Source organism: Cebidichthys violaceus, unplaced genomic scaffold (genome assembly GCF_023349555.1).
Source record: "Cebidichthys violaceus isolate CVI_PGR_0920_01 unplaced genomic scaffold, fCebVio1.0.p SCAF_11, whole genome shotgun sequence".
In the NCBI taxonomy this organism is placed as follows: domain Eukaryota; kingdom Metazoa; phylum Chordata; class Actinopteri; order Perciformes; family Stichaeidae; genus Cebidichthys; species Cebidichthys violaceus.
This window is the reverse complement of record NW_027176274.1, coordinates 9976041-9991843: the sequence shown is the minus strand read 5'-3', so window position 1 is coordinate 9991843 and position 15803 is coordinate 9976041. Positions and strand designations below refer to the sequence as shown.

The following is a 15803-nucleotide window of genomic DNA, read 5'->3' as shown; positions in this document are numbered from 1 at the left end:
CGTCCTGTCCAGCTGAGAAATCATGCGCACACAGAATAGTGGGATGAGCCAAACAAGTCTGTACTCATCATATAAATATATATTATAGTGGGTTCTAAAAAATAGGGCTTCATAAAGTGTGTGTGCATATCTCCATACTGGGTGGTATATTCTTAAGACTGTGCTTAAAGGCTATTAGAAAGATAGAAAAATACAATTCTAAAATTATTAAAATGGGAAAGCATACAGTATATTGGTGAGGTGTGTAGGTGGACTGTGTAATAGTCAGTATGCTAAATTTAATTTGCACTTATGTCATGGCTGTATGCAAACTAAGACCGCACAATAACCTTATCTGTCCCCACTTAAAATATCAGCTTATTCAGACCCTCAATTCCCTTTTAATATACTTCTTCATGTGTTAATACACTAACCGTGAAATATAAATTTATATATATATATATATATATATATATATATATATATATATATATATATATATATATATATATATATATATCAGTCTTGCAGCTATAGGTGGTCCAAGTCAGCAAACTGTATGCTAAGCTCGTTTACATTGAGAAGCAGTAAGAGGATGAGTATAACCACATTTGGTCATAAGCTTATTTTAGAACTGACTGTAAAATTCAATAAGAGCATACACTGTATCCTCTGCCGCTGTATCACACGTGTTCAAGCTGTTCCTCATCTGCCTTTTTTTAATGCTCAATTTCAAAACTTTCCCCACTTGGAAAGGGTTTCCTAGTCTGCTGTAAGAACACCTGTGGTTCGAGCTTGGAAATCCCCTCCAGGGTGGGGACAGCTTCTAAAGAAGATTATACTAACGGTGTGAAAGGGATCTGCTGACCTGCTCCTGTCTTCATGCTTCAACCAGACACGCACCTGACAAGCTCTGTGACACTACTTCATCTTTGATGACAGAGTAACAGACTTTCAAAGAGACAAATGAAACAATTAAATTAAATATTTTATTGCCCTTAGATCAGCAATTAAGTAAGTGAACCAGCCTGACAGCACGACAGAATCAGGAATTTTCTTGTACAAAGTAAGGTATAACTAATCTAAAAAATTCTTCATTGCAAAATATTTGTTGTTCAAAATAGGATACAAATGTCCAAAACAAACATGATTATCACCAATTCACTTGTTTACATTATATACTTTCAATATTATAAATAAAATAATTCCAAGATGCTTTTAGTAATCTGCACACCAGGTGCTAAAAAAAGAGGCAAATGCAAAAATGTTGATATGTTGAAAGATAAAAGACCCGACAGAATAATAGAACAGAGTCCACCGACTGAAACTATTTCCATTAACTGGCATACAGTAGCAAAAGAATGGAGTGAATTATACAATAAACCAATTAATTTTAGAATAAAACAAAGGGGATGAAAATAAACATTGCCGAATTGAATGGGATTTTTTACTGTGCTCATTTTAAGTGCAGTGGGAATACAGTTGAGACATTCAGTTGATTAAAAAGTGACCTCTGACTTATTTTCACCCAGAAATGTAGATTGAAACCAACATCACTTTATTTGACCCAGATCTTAAATTTGTCGTGATGCCGTTTTTTAGCCATAATGTGTTTAACTTGTCTAACTACAAGGCAAATTACATTGTTATAGCGGTTTATTAGATATTGTTGTGTCAAATACTAACTGTTACATTAGTGTGAATGCTGAAAGTCAGAAAAAATAAAGATGAAATACAACAAATGAAAAATTACATGTTAGATAAGCCTGTCGTTTCAAGGCACACTGCTCCATGTCTACATCCACTTTCCACACTTTCTCCACGTCTATCTCTATCATACTTACTATTCCAGTTACAATCTTTTTTTCCGTTCGCACTCAATTAGTATATACGGTTTTCCTTCATGTCCTCACTTTTCATGTTCCTTTTTAAATCCCTTTACTGCACGACCTTCAAACATACACATCCTTAATTGCACCAACTGGACAGTTCTTTCGTAGCGTCTTATTTAACCATTCTTTTGTGCTTCTTCTTTGGGTTTCTTTAACTTAACTGTGACTCTAGTTGATGGGTGGTGATTATATTTCAAACGACACTTTTAGGAACAGCCTTTCTGTGTTGTTGTTTGGGTGACATGGGAGTGTTGTCAGGAGGGGGCCACTGTGTTTTAGTTAACTGAATGTCATCTTCTATTTTAAAGGCTTTCTTCTGGGGACCGACCTGTGGGGGCCAAACTAGTGATATTTTGTTGTACTGTGGTTTGTTTTCACCGCTGTGTGTTTTGTCTACTGAACTTAGGCTGCTCATGGAATATCTCCATTCAAGTTTCTCATCTGAGGGGATAGATCCACCACTTCCTGCGGGAGGATTCTGCCCAAGTCCATTATCATAGATCCCTTTGGATTTGAGGAGTTGTTTGTAATGATGTAGACAGTAGAAGTGTCCATGGAGAGAGACGTAATTTCCTAAGCTACAAGAGGAAAGAACATTTTTTCTTTTAGAATAAATAATTAATAATAATAATAATACATGATACTGCCATTATAACACCAAGGCATTTACAAATTAATATTGCAATGATTAATTGTGCCCATTGTGAGCATTGATTTGAAAGAATGTAATATTTACCTTAATTTATTTCCACAGTGCTCACAGCAGAAACAGGATTTATGGTACTTTTTTTTGTCCACTATCAGAGCATCCATCGGATAAGCTCTCCTCCGACATACTGTGCAGAGCTCTGACTTCGGAACTCGAACCTGTTTGAAAGAGATAGAATACAAATTATTGGATCATCCCATGTGAAGAGCATTTCCTTTTTTGCTGCTTTCTATTATGGTTAATCGTGTTAGTACAAAGCAAAAAATGCATTTAAATGCGTACCTCATACGGTTAATTCAGTTGTTTGAATTAAACATTCATAACGGTCATGAGAGTGAATGGTTCAGTGGATCAGTCAGGATTTATTGTATTTACTCATCTACCTACTTACATGCATGTACAGATTTCCATGCATCTCTCAACTGCACTTTGTGAGCACAAAAAATAAGCTGTCATCTGGTTGAGTACAAGCCTGTGGTCGGCTAATGCACAGTCTCTTGAAAAGGCTGCAGTTCTTATTATAACCTATTAGGCCAATTATATTTTTAATTTACATCATCCTTGTTATATGCACCGCAGAAAAAGTTCAACACATTCATTAGATGAAAGGTGTGCTTGTTTTTTTCCCCAGATCTTTCAACTGAATGTCATGGTCTATTAGTGAATAGAGTTTGTTGAGTTGCCATCACATGATAGGTGGTCATACAGGGAGGAAGATCGTTTCTGTTCAAGGTTCGTTGTTTCTGTCGGATGTCAGAGGCAGTGTAAATACCATCCTTAAACAACTCCACTGATCAGATGTAGTTAAAGGCTCCAGAAAACGGATGTACCTTCTGTCAAGGGTGAACTTTCAAACAAGTGTTATTGAAACTGTGTTCAGAGGACTGCTATTGGAAGGACCAACATGAAATCTGGTACAGACATTCATGGTCCCCAGAGGATGAATTATAATATCTTCAGTGAACCCTTCACTTTTCCTCTAGCACGATTGTCATGACATCCCCATCAGCCTCAGCTGTACTTTGTGGTTAGTTCCAATTAGTACATGTAAGCATGCGAACACCCTAAACTAAGAATAATTACCAGCTAAACATTAGCCTGTAACCATTGCTAGCATGCTAATTTGGCCCAAAACAGTGCTTTCCCTAAATTAAGCCTCATAGAACTGTTAGCATGGCTGTAGCTTCTTAGAGTCGTTGGCTATTACCAACACGTTGTGCCTTCACAATTCATACAATGCCGTGATTAGAAATACCACTTTTGTAACACACCACAAACTGAATTGATTCAAATAAATCCCATCAATCCATAGTCCATGCCATTAGTTTACGTTGCTTCATGCTGTATAGGTCTTTACCAGATGAGACGATCTTTGTCTGATGTGACACAACTTGTGATGTTGTCTCCTCAGAAATAGTGTAGCCAAGACTCTTGAAAACGGATTCACTCTCTGTCCATGTTTTCTGGAAATTACTCAGCAACTTGTCAGTAGCATCGTCATCGATGGTTTCCGTTTGCTTTGCTGATGCAGCTTTTTTTTTAACCGCATCAGCATAGGAGAAAGGAGCCCGTTGAGTGGACACACTCTCAGAGTGCTCAGAGACTGCTGTCCTTATTCCGGAGACCTTGTTACCAAACTCATCAACATCTGAGAAATGTTCTGTGATTGATTTGGTTTCAGAAAAGGCTGATGGTTCTGCTGGCACAATTTCTGCCTCAGTTTTCTGAGGAGGGAGGGGGGTGCTCTGCCGTGAGCCTTTCTTTGTCTCTTGAGGACTTTCCCGCTTTGAAGTGTCTGCTGTTGTTTCACTCAGGCTTGACACAGTCTCCTCCTGATCCCCTTTCTCCACTCTGTATGAGGAACTTTGCTCACCCAGTTCAAAAACATTTTTAATAGCCTGGATGTCAAAAGCTGGCATTTCTTCTTCCAGGATGCTTGCTTTCTCTTTGTCAAAATCTGTGCTTTCAGTGTCAGCGTGAAGCCACTCTGTGAGTGGGATAAGCTCTTTTCTGATAAAGAATTCCTCTTCTGGTGATTCAAATTTGTTTACAAGACCACACAGGTCCGCCCTGGGAAGCTCATCATCTTCTTTGTTCTCATTTTCTGCCTCTAAGTCCTCCATGTCTGGGCCCAGTCGTTCAGGGATAGCAATGGGCTCCTTTCGCACATAGGTCTTATGAATTTCAGCCTTTTGTGCTTCTTCAAAAAACTCTCTCTTTTCTTTGACAGATACAGATAATGGCTCTGGAATATCTGAAGCATCAATAAGATCTGGGTCATTTTGACAAAATGACACGTGGGACTTACTTTGTATTCCACTTGCATTCAAACCGTCTGAAATATTAGCTTGATCTTCTTCTACATGTGCAGAATTTACATCAGCCAACTGAGCCTCCCTAGATAAACTCTCTTTGGGCTTTTCTGTTGCAATACTCTCTGAAGCCTCCACAAGTTGGGAATCAATTTTGATTTGCCGATGGAAAGACGCAGGTGATTCCACAATCTCAGATTTCCTCTCTGAGATTTGTTGGGGGAGTAGCGGTGGTGGGGTGACACCACGCGAGAGTTTGGCTGTTGTGTCTTTGAGTCGAGCCAAATTTTCTGCTCTGTCAAAAGTTGGAGAGGGTGTGATTCTAGTGAGCCGTGATGTTGGGGTGTCACACCTGCGTGGCGGTGGTGTGGGAGGTGTGGGTGGCCTATGCAGCAGGGTAGGTGATGGCGTAACTCTGTGGGGTGAGTCAGTTCTTCGTGTGGATTCAATGGTGATAAACGTTGGCGACGGCGAACGCATCCTCAGCAACGGCGAGGGAGCCCGGAGGTCGACAGACTTGCACTGACTCACTTCTTCTTTCCGCCTTTCATGGGAGGTCTTCTTCTTTGTTTGGTTCTCAATTTTGGCAGAACCAATACTGATCTTGGATATTCTTGGCGTTGCCCCACCAGAAACAGATTTCTCAGATATTAGCTCACATTCATGCTTCTCCATTGTTTCATTATCTTCTAGATGCATTAGTTCAGCCTCTGCTAGTTTCCTCACACGAGAAATTATTTCTTCGCTTTTTTGAGCATCACTTTCCACCACAGATTCCTCCAGTTCGCACTTTCTTTCGGAACTCATCAGCCAATCTGGAACTGTATTGAGTAGAGTCTTCACAGATTTAGAATCAGTCTTCTCTGAAACTTTTTGTATCTCTGTGATGTGAGAGATTAACACTTGGACCTCTCGCCTCTGAGATTCTTCTGTTTTCCCTGCTGTGGACTTTACCCGTTCATTTTGCTCAGACTTGCCTGTCACTGTAATTGGGACATCCCGACTTTCTTTTGGAGGATTCTCTTCGCTCTGCTGAATAGCTGTCACTTCTTTCTTCTTTTGAGATCCCTTCACTTGCTTTTGAACTCCTTTTTGTTGCTGTAAATTTTGATCGTCTTTGCTTTCTGTGGTAATGACTTCTCTGTCGACTTGAATCTGCTCTTCATTTACACTTTTTTTCATTTGGGAAATTGCAACAGTTTGGTGTGATTTTTCAGATGTTGCTGTATTGGTGTATATGATGTCTGTCTTTGATTCTGTGGAAATCTCTTTACCTTGAGCTGGCTGTGCAGCCCCTTTAGACTTTTTGGACTTCTTTTTCTTTTTTGCGGGAGTTGGAGTTTCCGGTTGGCTATCAGTTATGCTATCCGTAACAGCAGGCTTAGGGGCAGCAGCAGGAGAGGAAGTAACATTCTTAATCCCCTGTTTTAACTCTGTCTTTACTTCTTTAAGTTCACTGATCACTTTCACCTCAGCAGCTTCCTTCACATTCACCTTGACATCTTGTGAAACACTCTGTTTCTCACTCTCACTGGACCTTTTTGTCTCTACTTGCTTTTCTTGCTTATGGTTCTTTTTCCCCTTTTGATTAGATTTACCTGCTTTTCCATTTGTATTGGCAGCTGCCTTTTCTGTTTGCATTGGCTGATCCGAAACCTTCTCTTGGCTCTTGGTAGGAGAATGATCAGTTTTCTTCTTGTTATCACGCGGTGGTGATCTGGACTCTTTTACATTTTTGTCTTTTTTCTCAGATTTGCTTTCATTCTTTTCTGTAAGGCTTTTATCAGAATACATTTCGTCTTCGTTTTTATCATAGGGCTTGTTGGAGCGCTTTGTTTTCTGATTTTTAGAATCCTTTCTTTCAGCCAACATGTTTTCAGTTTTTGCGACATCAGTCAGTGAGGTCTGGACCTTGTCAGCCATGACAGACTGAGCAGACTGCTTGGAGGAAACAGAAATAGTGTTCTGTGTAGTCGTATGCATCTGTTGTTTGACAGCTGATACTGATGAGGTCTTTTGAATGGAGATAACCTTTGATGTCTCATTAGAGACAATTTCCTGTTTGGCAGAAGATATAACTGTTGAATCAGTGCAGATTTTCTCATGACTAGCGCTGACATTGCTGTGGGTGGTATTTGAGACTACAACATGCTTGGATAAATCACATGATAGGGAGTCTGAATAAACACTCAATGCCGTCTTTTCAGCTCTCTCCTTTGTGATTTCTGATGCATTGTTATTTGACTGCTCTGTATCGACGGTGGAGAGCATTTCAAGAGCAGCGGTAACTGAGTCATGTACATAAGTGGGTGTTGGAGTGGTGGGGGGGGTGTTGTCCTCCACCAGCTTCCGGTACTTTTCTTCTGCTTTTATTAATGGAGTGGTAAATTTTGTAATTTTACCTCTCATGGAAGGCGGAGGAGAGGGTGGAGGGGTGAATCTCACAGGAGTGATGTAAACTTTCTTTAGAGGTTTTGGTGACTCAGGCAGTGGAGGGATTTCACATGAAACTGTTTTTGATGTATGTGTTGTTGTTTTCGATTGGGTTTGGCTGATTTCTACCACTTTCTCGGATGTAAGCTCCACCTGCTCTGTTTTACTGAATTCCACTCTAGGCTCCAGCTTTGGGACCGGGTGTAAGACCAGAGCTTTCACTTTTTTGACCGTCATCTTTGTTGCTTTTGCTGGTGAGGGATGAATTGCCTGTGCTGGCATGCTCTCCAGTTCCTGTTGAGAGGGAGGAGGTGGGAGAAAGTCCTGCTCACTGGTTAGTGGTGGTGGTGGAGGTGGAAGACGATCAATGTCAGAATCAACACTGGGAGGAGGAGGAGGAGGGAGGTCAGCGTCTGTCACTGGTGGAGGTGGGAGAGGCAGATCAGGCTCTGGCGCATGAGGTTTTAGGATGTAATCATCAGTTTTTACTTTGGTTTTATCTACTTTTTTCATTCCCTTTCCCTTCGACTTTAGATTACGAAACTCTGTCTTTAATGTTTTGATGCCGTGATTTTGGATGATCGTTTTATGCTCCACCACAGTTTGTGATTGCTGAACAGACTGCTCCACGGAACTTGACATTGTTCTAACAATTTCAGTGTCATTAGAGATGGAGTGCTTTTCTTTTGATGTCTCAACTGAATTAGCAGTTTTTATCTTTTGAATGTTCCTCTTTGCATCATCATTTAAGTTTTTTACTGGGGGGCTCTGCTTGACTCGAACTCTTCTGTATGATCCAAGTCTGACTTTGGGAGCTTCACGTTGTGCTGTTTCCAACAGCGATTTAATAGTGCCTTTAACATTACCCTTTATCACTTCTTCTTTCTCCAGCTGGGATTGCTCCTGTGTCTGATACAATGACTTAATTGACATCTTCACATCGCCCTTTACGTCACGCTCGAGGCTTGGGCTCCTTTCCATCCTCGGTGAAGGCGGAGGCTCCATTAAGAGCTGAATTGTTTCTCTGACGTTCCCCTGAACATCTATTTCCTGTTGACACGTCTTCCTCTCACTGGAGGCATCGTGCAGACTTTGCATTGCTGTGCGAATATCGCCCCTCACAATTTCCTCCTTTTCAACTTCCTTTACCGCTTGCTTTGCCAGCTCCAGAGATTTCAGTGTGGCCCTCACATCTCCAGGAACTAAATCCTCGACAGGAGCTTCAACTCGAGAAGTCGATGATTTTTCAAGAGATCTCAGAGCCCCTTTGATATTTCCCCTTATGATATCTGGCTTCTCCACCTCTTTATATCGCTTTTGAGCCTTCTCCAGGCACCGCAGGACTTTCGGTATGTTGCCTTTCACCACCTCCTCTTTCTCTACAACAACCGTTTGATTTGCTGATTCAGACAATAGATTTAAAGCAACTTTTAAATTGCCTTTGACTATCTCCTCCGTTTGGAGTCTTTCCAATGAGAGGGTTGGCTCTGACATGAAAACTTTTACGGTGTTTTGAACATCACCAGGTATAACATCCTCCACTGTACGATCAATTTGCATTTGATTACGGCCGAGGATGAGTTTAGTTCCCTTGATGTCGCCTCCAAGGATCTTCTCTTTTTCTACTCTGTCAGGCAGAGTCTCATCAGATCCTACGTGAAGCTGTTTAAGATAGTCAAGAGCCCCAGATTCGATGCATGTAGAGTAAAAGTTGACATTTCCTTTTTCAGTCTCGTCTATCCTTATCTTCACTGCCTGATCTTTCTTGTCTGAGCTGGACAGTCTCTGAAGAGCACTCTTTACATCCCCTCTTACGATGTCCTCTTTTTCAACATTAACATTCTCTTGTTTATTGAGAAGGGAATATAATGTCATCTGCACGTCTCCTTTTTCATCCTCCTGGATGAGTATTCCATGTTTTGCTGAACCGCTCTCATCGAAAAGGTTGTTTATAGCTTCCTGAATGTCACCTCTTAATATTTCCTCTCTTTCAATACTGCTGTCACTCTCTTGGTTGAATAGTTGATGCACCGTAGAACTGATATTACCCTTCTCTTCTGAATCTATAACTATCTGCTGCTCCTGTCTTTCCTGTCTGTTCAGCAGGTTCATCATAATAGTCTGCAGATCTCCCCTGATGACATCCTCTCGTTGAATTTCCGGAGCCTGCTTATTCATTAGCTGGTATTTTGCCATCCTAACGTCGCCTACTTCATCAGCTTCAATGAGTATTCCCTTCGACCTCACCATTTGCTGACTATAAAGTTCCTCGAGAGTTCCTTTGACACTCTTGCCCAGGATTTTAGTCTTCTCCATTTTTGTCTCATTAAAGTCATCAAATGGTGTTGTTTCAAATAACCACGTTGTTGTCTTTACATCCGCTTTGGAAATCGGATCTAGTGATGTGATGGTTGTGCCTCCGTCCTCATCTACCTCTTTAATGTGATCAAGGGGGTTTTTCTCAAAGAGCCAGACTGAGTTTTTAACATCTCCCTTTTCAACCTCCTCTTTTTTAACCGTTTCAATGAGATTTTCAGAGCTCATGCTTCTTATTTTGTCAATGGACTGGGTTTCAAATCTCCATTTCGCAGACCTGACATCACCTTTTTGTATTTCACTCACATTAACCGTTCTAACAGATTCCTGCAACAGTGCATCAGACTCAAAACGATCTTTGTTTATCCTAACATTGCCTCCCTGAATATCATTCACCGTTTTTATGAGAGTCTTCTTTTCTTCAGCGATCCTGTCGAGTGGTTGTGTCTCAAATTTCCACTTGGCAGAGGTGACATCGCCTTTTTGCACATCCTGCTGTGTGACGGATTTAATTATATAAACCTCATCAGTGTCCTTGATAGCGTCAAGGGGCTTGGTTTCAAACTTCCACCGGGTTCCGACAACATCTCCTCGCGTTACTTCTTCGCTTGTGACAGTGGTGACCTCGTGGTAAAGTCCCTCTTTGTCCTGAATGGCGTAAAGGGGCTGATTTTCAAACATCATGGTGTAGTTTCTCACATTGCCCCTTTCATCTTCATCGCGGACAATTTTTCGCATTTTCATCAGCTCTTTGTCCGTCTCCTGAATTTCATCTAAGGAGTAAGTCTCAAAAATGAAACGGCCCTTATCTACATCTCCTCCTTGTACATCATTCACTGTGCGGCTGCTCATGAATTCCTCTTGGCTATCGTGTATTGTATCTATCGATTGGTTTTCAAAGAGCCATTTGCAGTTCACTACGTTTCCTTTTTGTATGTCCTCAGTCTGAACTGTCTTGAGCTTTTGCATTATTTCCTCAGATGTAGAAGTCATGATATCAGATGTTTGGTTTTCAAAAATATACTTCATCCCAGACACGTCTCCAGACGCAATGTCTATCTCAGTGACGCGCTTGAAAGAGCCCGTCTCCTCCTCAGAAAGGTTCTCCAATTTCTCTGTCTCAAAGAGAAAACAAGCTGTTCTCACATCCTTTCCTTTAATGTCCTCTTGATTGACAGTGCACGTTTTCAGAATAGTCTCTGTCTCATCGTGGATAGTATCGAGTGCTTGTGTCTCAAAAAGCCATGTGCAGGTTTTGACATCCCCCTTTTGCATTTCTTCAGATTCATTCTCACCCTTTAACTCCGATCTTTCATACAGGACGTCCATTGGTTTTGTCTCAAACAGCCACTTGCAGGTTTTCACATCACCCTTCATGTGGTCAACATTTCTTTTTGTCCCCATAACCTCTTCATCTTCAATATTGCTGAAGTACTTAATAGCATCAAGAGGCTGTGTTTCAAACAACCACTTTGCAGTTTTAACATCACCAGACTCTATTTCTTGTTTGGATATGCCCTTGATAATTTGGTATTTATCAATGCTTTCATCAAACTGGTCGATTGGTCGTGTTTCAAACATCCACTTGCACGTTGTTACATCTCCTTTCACAACCTCTTCCCGACGCACTGTTTTCACCTCATGAAAGTGCCCTGAGCTGTCTTGCATGGCATACAGGGAAGAAGACTCAAACAGGTTTGTATTTGCTTTTACAGAACCGGATGTTACACCCTCTATGAGAATCCTTTGAGATTCATCGCTCCAGTTTAAATCTGTGCTCTCAAAGATTTGTTTGTAGTTTAAGACGTCAACTCTATCAATTTCTTCCAGGTCAATCGTTCGGATGACTTCTTTCTTTTCTTGTCTGATCTGCTCCAGGGGTTGGCTTTCAAATCTCCATTTCTGATGTCTGACATCACCCTTCTCCTCATTAAGAGCGACAGTTTTTTTCAGTTTGCCCACCTCTGCAAGGTCCTTCAACTCGTCAGCTGGAGCTGTTTCAAAATAGTCTCTGGCTGATCTCACGTTACCTGCAATAATGTCCTCTTTTGTCAGTAGCTGAGTATTTGAATCATCTTTTAAAGTATCCATTGGCTTGGTCTCAAATGCCCAGCAGTTCTTGCGAACATCTGCCCTGCAGCTTGTGCCATCCTCCTGTGTGAGGTCATCCTCAACATTCACAGTCCGAGTAATCTCTTTCTTCTCCTCTCTTATGTGCTCTAGAGGTTGACTCTCAAAGCGCCATTTTTGGTGTCTCACATCTCCTTTCATTTCTTCATTTACTGTTGCCTTTTGAAGTTTTCCGACCTCAGGGTCAGTTTTCCTCTCTGCTCGAGGGCTGCTTTCAAAAAAGTGCCTCGCAGATCTAACATTGCCCCCGATAATTTCTTCAATAGACTGGGGTCTCGCATTGGAGTCATCCTTCAGAGAGTCCATTGGCTGGGTTTCAAACACTAAGCAGTGCTTGCGCACATCAGCTCCAGTAACCTCTTTCTTCTCCATTTTTGAGCTTTCCCACTCATTGAGAGAATCTAATGTCTTTATCTCAAACAACCACCTGCCCCAGTCTCCCTTATTGCTGTCCTCCATGGAAAGACTACAAACAAGTTTCAAAGATGTAAATTCTTTGTTTGTCATGTCCAGGGGTTGGGTATCGAAAAGCCAACGTGAAGCAATGGAGTTCTCCAATTCACTTTCAATTTTACGCACAGACTTAATCTCCAGCATTTGGCTCAATTGTCCCATGATGATGCATTTAAACTGAGTGTCAAAAGTACTCGTAACAGTTTTCACTTCTCCATGAATTTCCTCTAATACTGACCTCAGTCTCAACAGGTGGCTCTCGTCAATGGTCTCAGTATGGCCAAGGCTTTCCATGTACTTATTGTCAATCATATAAATAGTAGCATTACCATCCTCCTCTGTGAACACAATCTCTTTTGTTAAATCCTCCTCCTTATGCATTTTATTTAGAGTGTCCATTGTCTGGGTTTCAAACAGCCACGCTGCAGCACGGACATCTCCTTTATCAAATTTGTTGAATTTGTTTTTATATTCTGTTGAGTTGATATTGTGTGAACTCAGCTCATCCATTGGCTTGGTCTCAAACATCCAAGCTGTACGTCTCACATCTTTTCCAAGAATCATTTCCTGTTCAGTTATTGTGTTGTTTTCGTCATCCTCGTCAGGAGTTTCATCCTTAATGGTGTCCAGTGGCTTATTTTCAAACATCCATCGCATTGCCTGCACCTCCCCGGGGAGAATCTCCTCCCATTCCATGTATTCTTCATCGTTGATATCATCGGGACTGCCACCATCATCCTCATACATGTACTCCTGCTTCTCTAACTGGTTGTTCTCAGTTTCAGTGTAATCACTGTAGTATTCCTTTTCTATATTCTTACGAACCTCAGGATGAATGTGCTTGTAAAGACGTTTCAGCTCATACATACTCCTCTGCTTGGAGTAAGCTTCTTTGTTGAGTGGGTATTTGGAGAGGTTTGTCGGTTCTGGAGGCTCGGGTGAGTAATAGCATGCCGGAATATTTTCACTGTCTGATGGCATTTCGAGTAAGTCTGGAGGCGGGGGTGGAAGATAGTCAGAATCCTCAGCTGGTGGGGGCGGAAAGTCCTCATAATCCATCACTTCAGCCAATGTGTCTTCTGCTGCCTCATTAGCAGATGCTTCATACACCTCACTAGTCACAGTGTTGTTTTGTGTCACATTTGAGGACCACTTAGCTCGATTGATATCACGTTCAATCTTTTTAAGGAACACAAATAATAATTACGGGTGAATAACTATAAATCCATAACATTACCCCATAACAGTTCTATGTATATTACATTTGCTAATTGCTACATTTGCAACACTTACTGATACATTGTAAAAATTAGATCATAAAACATGAATAATCTCACATAGCAGAACACCTGTCAATTCAAGATCAATTGTCCTGAATAGATTGCTTTCATATAATGCTTTTTTCTAATCTATCTATAAATCTATGAGTTAAAGTTATAATCCTTAAGATTCACATGAAGTCAAACCCCATTAATACTTATGGAGTAATAGTTCATGGATTGCATATTTTAAGCAGTAGCAATTTGGTAAATTTACATTCTGTTATTACCTCTCGTTTAGAAATTTCATTTTGGAGTCCACCATTCCTGAGCTAAATTCAAATTGCCTTCACACACGAGGGATTCACAGGAAATTGTGCATGTATGCTATCCAGTGTTGCTGTTTTTAATGGTATCTAATTTATATAAGGCCCACTCCTGTTCACTTAAACATTATGTCTTTTCATATCTTAGTATATACTGCTTAACTCAAGTGAAATGGAAATACTTACTTTAATTGGTTTGTGTGGAGCAGCCTCTTCTATTGTTTTTTCAAAGTGATCCCTCAGTTCTTTTGTAGTGTACCTGGGAAACTCCTCTTCTAAAAGTCAGCACAGACACAAGTATAAAGGCAGGCGTTAAATTAGTCAGGCATGTGACAGAGTATATGGCAGAGAATAAAAATATCCAAACGACATCCTACCTGTTTCATCTTGATGGTTTTCAAAACTGGATGCAAAGTTACTGTCACTGTAAGACACCTAAATAATACACAATGAAAAATGAAAAAAAGACATTGATGATAAAAAAGGGAAATACAGAAATTCCCCATTCACTTTCCATTAAATGTAATGTTTTTATTGTTTTATCTCAGCCCAAGCTATCAGAGACTTCCCAAAAACATTAATTACACAAATGTGATTGATTGCAATTACTCCAAGTTTTAACTAACAAGGCACTCAAAGTGTTTAGCTCATTAGCAAAGCCGTCTCGTTCTGCCTGCACAAACAGTGACAAAAAAAAAGTGAAATACCATCTCTTCTTGGTTGGAATTTTGCTGCTGACTGCCTGGGATGACCTGCCTGCTGCTGCTGCTGCTTGACACTGTCACTTCAGAGTTGGACATTTCCTGTGAGGATGAAGACAGTCATTGTCAAACATAGTGAAAAATGTGTGCATGCTACACAAACACACAGATAAATCTCTCAGTCTCGCTTCGCCACAGTGCCCCTGCTGCCACAGATGTGAGTTTAGTCCACTCCAATTTACTTCACCAGCCACAGCTTAATATTACACAACTGAATACCATGAAGACAAGATGCTAGACCAGATTGCTCACAGCAGTTTGAAATGAATAATCACAGATGAGACATGATGACAAAGAATACATCAAGCTGTTCACTCACACTGTACCATAGCAAAATAAAAAATACCATTCTTTTCCACTTCTTTGTGAAGTTTCTCTCTACTGAATGGAGCTCCAATATAAGTGTTATTAAAGCACCCTGAAGGTTTTCCTGGAAACTGTTAGAAATGTCAAGTAATGTATGTGACTTAAACCCACACACTTCAGCATTGGTGCAATATTTAATAAGAGCCTCAGTGTTAATATTCAGCCTAAATTTCATATTTTACTTGCAAAGCTCTCCATGCAGTCACACAAATTCAAAGCTAAATGATGGAAACAGGCTCGGGTCAGAAGAAACGTGACCATCATTTAACCACAGTCATCTCTTTCATGCTCTCAGCCTCATGAATGAATATACTTTTCTCTGCATGTGTACCTGCACAGTTCTGTGATGAAAATGGAACTGGGTTACATTGTGGGATGTTGCAGTTTCCTGGGTCTCAAATTGTTTCCTCACACTGGCAAGTCCCCCAGGCAGGGAACAAACCTCCGACTCCTCCATGACCTAATGAAGCAGGAAATATCATTAGCTGCCTCCATTTCTACATGCCCAGAAATCAAACTGGTGCTTAATAAGGCTATTCAGTGCAGGCCGCCGTCAAACATGGTGCAACTAATGCTACGTGTGGATCGCATGCACAAACTCTCATAATATGCTGTAATGGATTCAGATTTACATAAGGAACTGTGAGAGCTCTCTCAAAATACAGGCAACAATATTTCATGTTTTCTGCAGCCCTCCTGTGTATTCTGTAGTAGAAACAATGCACAATGTCCATGCACAAACTAAAGTACCCCGCAGCGCTGGAGGTGGTGTCTGCTCGCTTGGAAACAGCTGACTGGTACACGGCCTCACAGTTGGTCAGTGGGATGACTTCTGAGCCCACAGAGTGAATCCGGTTCCTCTGGTTT

General features: G+C 40.8%; 1 protein-coding gene across 1 annotated transcript; it reads right to left on the bottom strand.

Moving 5' to 3' along the window:
• Positions 1–989: 989 nt before the first annotated feature.
• On the bottom strand, positions 990–15396 carry xirp2b (xin actin binding repeat containing 2b). The gene is made up of 7 exons (XM_068704195.1): positions 15268–15396; positions 14517–14612; positions 14187–14244; positions 13996–14084; positions 3938–13403; positions 2608–2738; positions 990–2449 (listed from the first exon to the last, which is right to left on the bottom strand). The coding sequence occupies exons 1-6, from the start codon at positions 15391–15393 to the stop codon at positions 2647–2649; spliced, it is 9927 nt and encodes a 3308-aa protein (XP_068560296.1). The 5' UTR covers positions 15394–15396; the 3' UTR covers positions 990–2449; positions 2608–2646.
• Positions 15397–15803: the final 407 nt, after the last annotated feature.